We start from the raw sequence: 1341 nt of genomic DNA, 5'->3' as shown, positions 1-1341 counted from the left end.
GCTGGTGGCCGACGCCTCCATGGTCCGCAAGTACGGGAAGGGGCTGCAGCACTACCTGCTCACCTTGGCCTCCATAGCCTCCCGGCTGTACGCCCATGCCAGCCTGGAGAATCACGTCCGCCTGGCTGTGGTGAAGGTGGTGGCCCTCGGCGAGAAGGAGAAGGGGCTGGAGGTCAACAGGAACGCCGCCACCACTCTCAAGAACTTCTGCAAGTGGCAGCACCAGCACAACCGCCTTGACGATGACCATGATGAGCACTATGATGCTGCCATCCTCTTCACCCGCGAGGTAGGCATCACCCCGACCGATGGCGACTTGGTGTCCGTCGAACCATGTAGGGCAGTTGAGCCACCGCAAGGCCAGCCTGGCGGCACTCCAGCCATGTTGACTGGCTCTGCCCAGTGGTTGCCTCTCCGTTCGCACCTTCAACCTTTCCGTTGGGTTGCACTGCGTCTTGGGGACCACCACCCACATGCACAGCTGCTGGGGATGGAAGAGGGATTGAAAACCCAGCAAACTGTGTATGCATTTGTGTGACCACCCATCCCCACAGTGGGTACACAACCATTCATGCCAGTGCAGTGCAGTGACTCCTGCCAGGGTGGAGGGCTGGTAATTTGCCAGATTGGGGAATTTGGCTGAGGCCACCTACTTATCTCTGCTTGAGACATGACGCTGTCCAATCTTTCCCGGTGAGATGTTTCACACACAGCCCCTCTCTCTCTGGGAAGGTGGTCCAGGCAAAAAGAGCTGATAGCACTTCCTAGCCTAAATTAGTCCCTAAACAAACCTGCTAGTGAAAATGGGGGAGAACACCTTAAAAGTACATGCAGTTTCCTTGTTGAGTGCATTGAGATGCTATTTCCAGCAAGAATAGCTCCACCGCACTGGAAGCCAGCAGCACTTGTGGTTCAAGGGTAGGACGTAAATGAAAACCGCAGGTAAACAGAGCTGCAGAAGTTGAGTGAGTTGGCTGGTGGTAACGGGATGAAGTGTCTTTCTCAAAGTGAAAAATGGGTGTCCTGATCAACTGTGGGTCGGATCTGGCCAGAATTACCCATGCAGAGCTGAGCCTTGCTCCCTGCCCGGCTGTTAATAAATTGCATTGCCAGAGGTCGTTAAGGGACATTGCTCTAGTAGACTTGTGGCCGAGTTTATGCAATGAAGTTCTTCTGTAAGAATATCCCTTCAGTGGTTTGGGTTTGGTGTTTTCTTCCTTTCCCCAAGTATGAAAAAAATAACTGCATGACTTTCCGTTCGTTTGAGTTCTCCTGCTTTTCTACATCATAGGAGCCTGCCAAAAAGGATGCTTTGGATGGTTTGTGGAAGGGGTTGCTCCC

At 53.2% G+C, this 1341-nt stretch overlaps 1 protein-coding gene across 1 annotated transcript in view; it reads left to right on the top strand.

Annotated features, from left to right (window-relative positions):
* Positions 1-4: 4 nt before the first annotated feature.
* The window catches only part of ADAMTS5 (ADAM metallopeptidase with thrombospondin type 1 motif, 5), a gene marked incomplete at its 5' end in the record, with an annotated part of 39284 nt that continues 37947 nt past the window's right edge, over positions 5-1341 (top strand). Inside the window, one exon of the mRNA XM_010015080.1 lies at positions 5-289. Within this exon, the coding sequence (XP_010013382.1) occupies positions 5-289 (285 nt within the window). The remainder of the gene's footprint in view (positions 290-1341) is intronic.

This window comes from Nestor notabilis, unplaced genomic scaffold (assembly GCF_000696875.1).
Source record: "Nestor notabilis isolate BGI_N333 unplaced genomic scaffold, ASM69687v1 scaffold4815, whole genome shotgun sequence".
Lineage (NCBI taxonomy): Eukaryota > Metazoa > Chordata > Aves > Psittaciformes > Psittacidae > Nestor > Nestor notabilis.
This window is presented reverse-complemented; position numbering and strand designations above follow the sequence as displayed.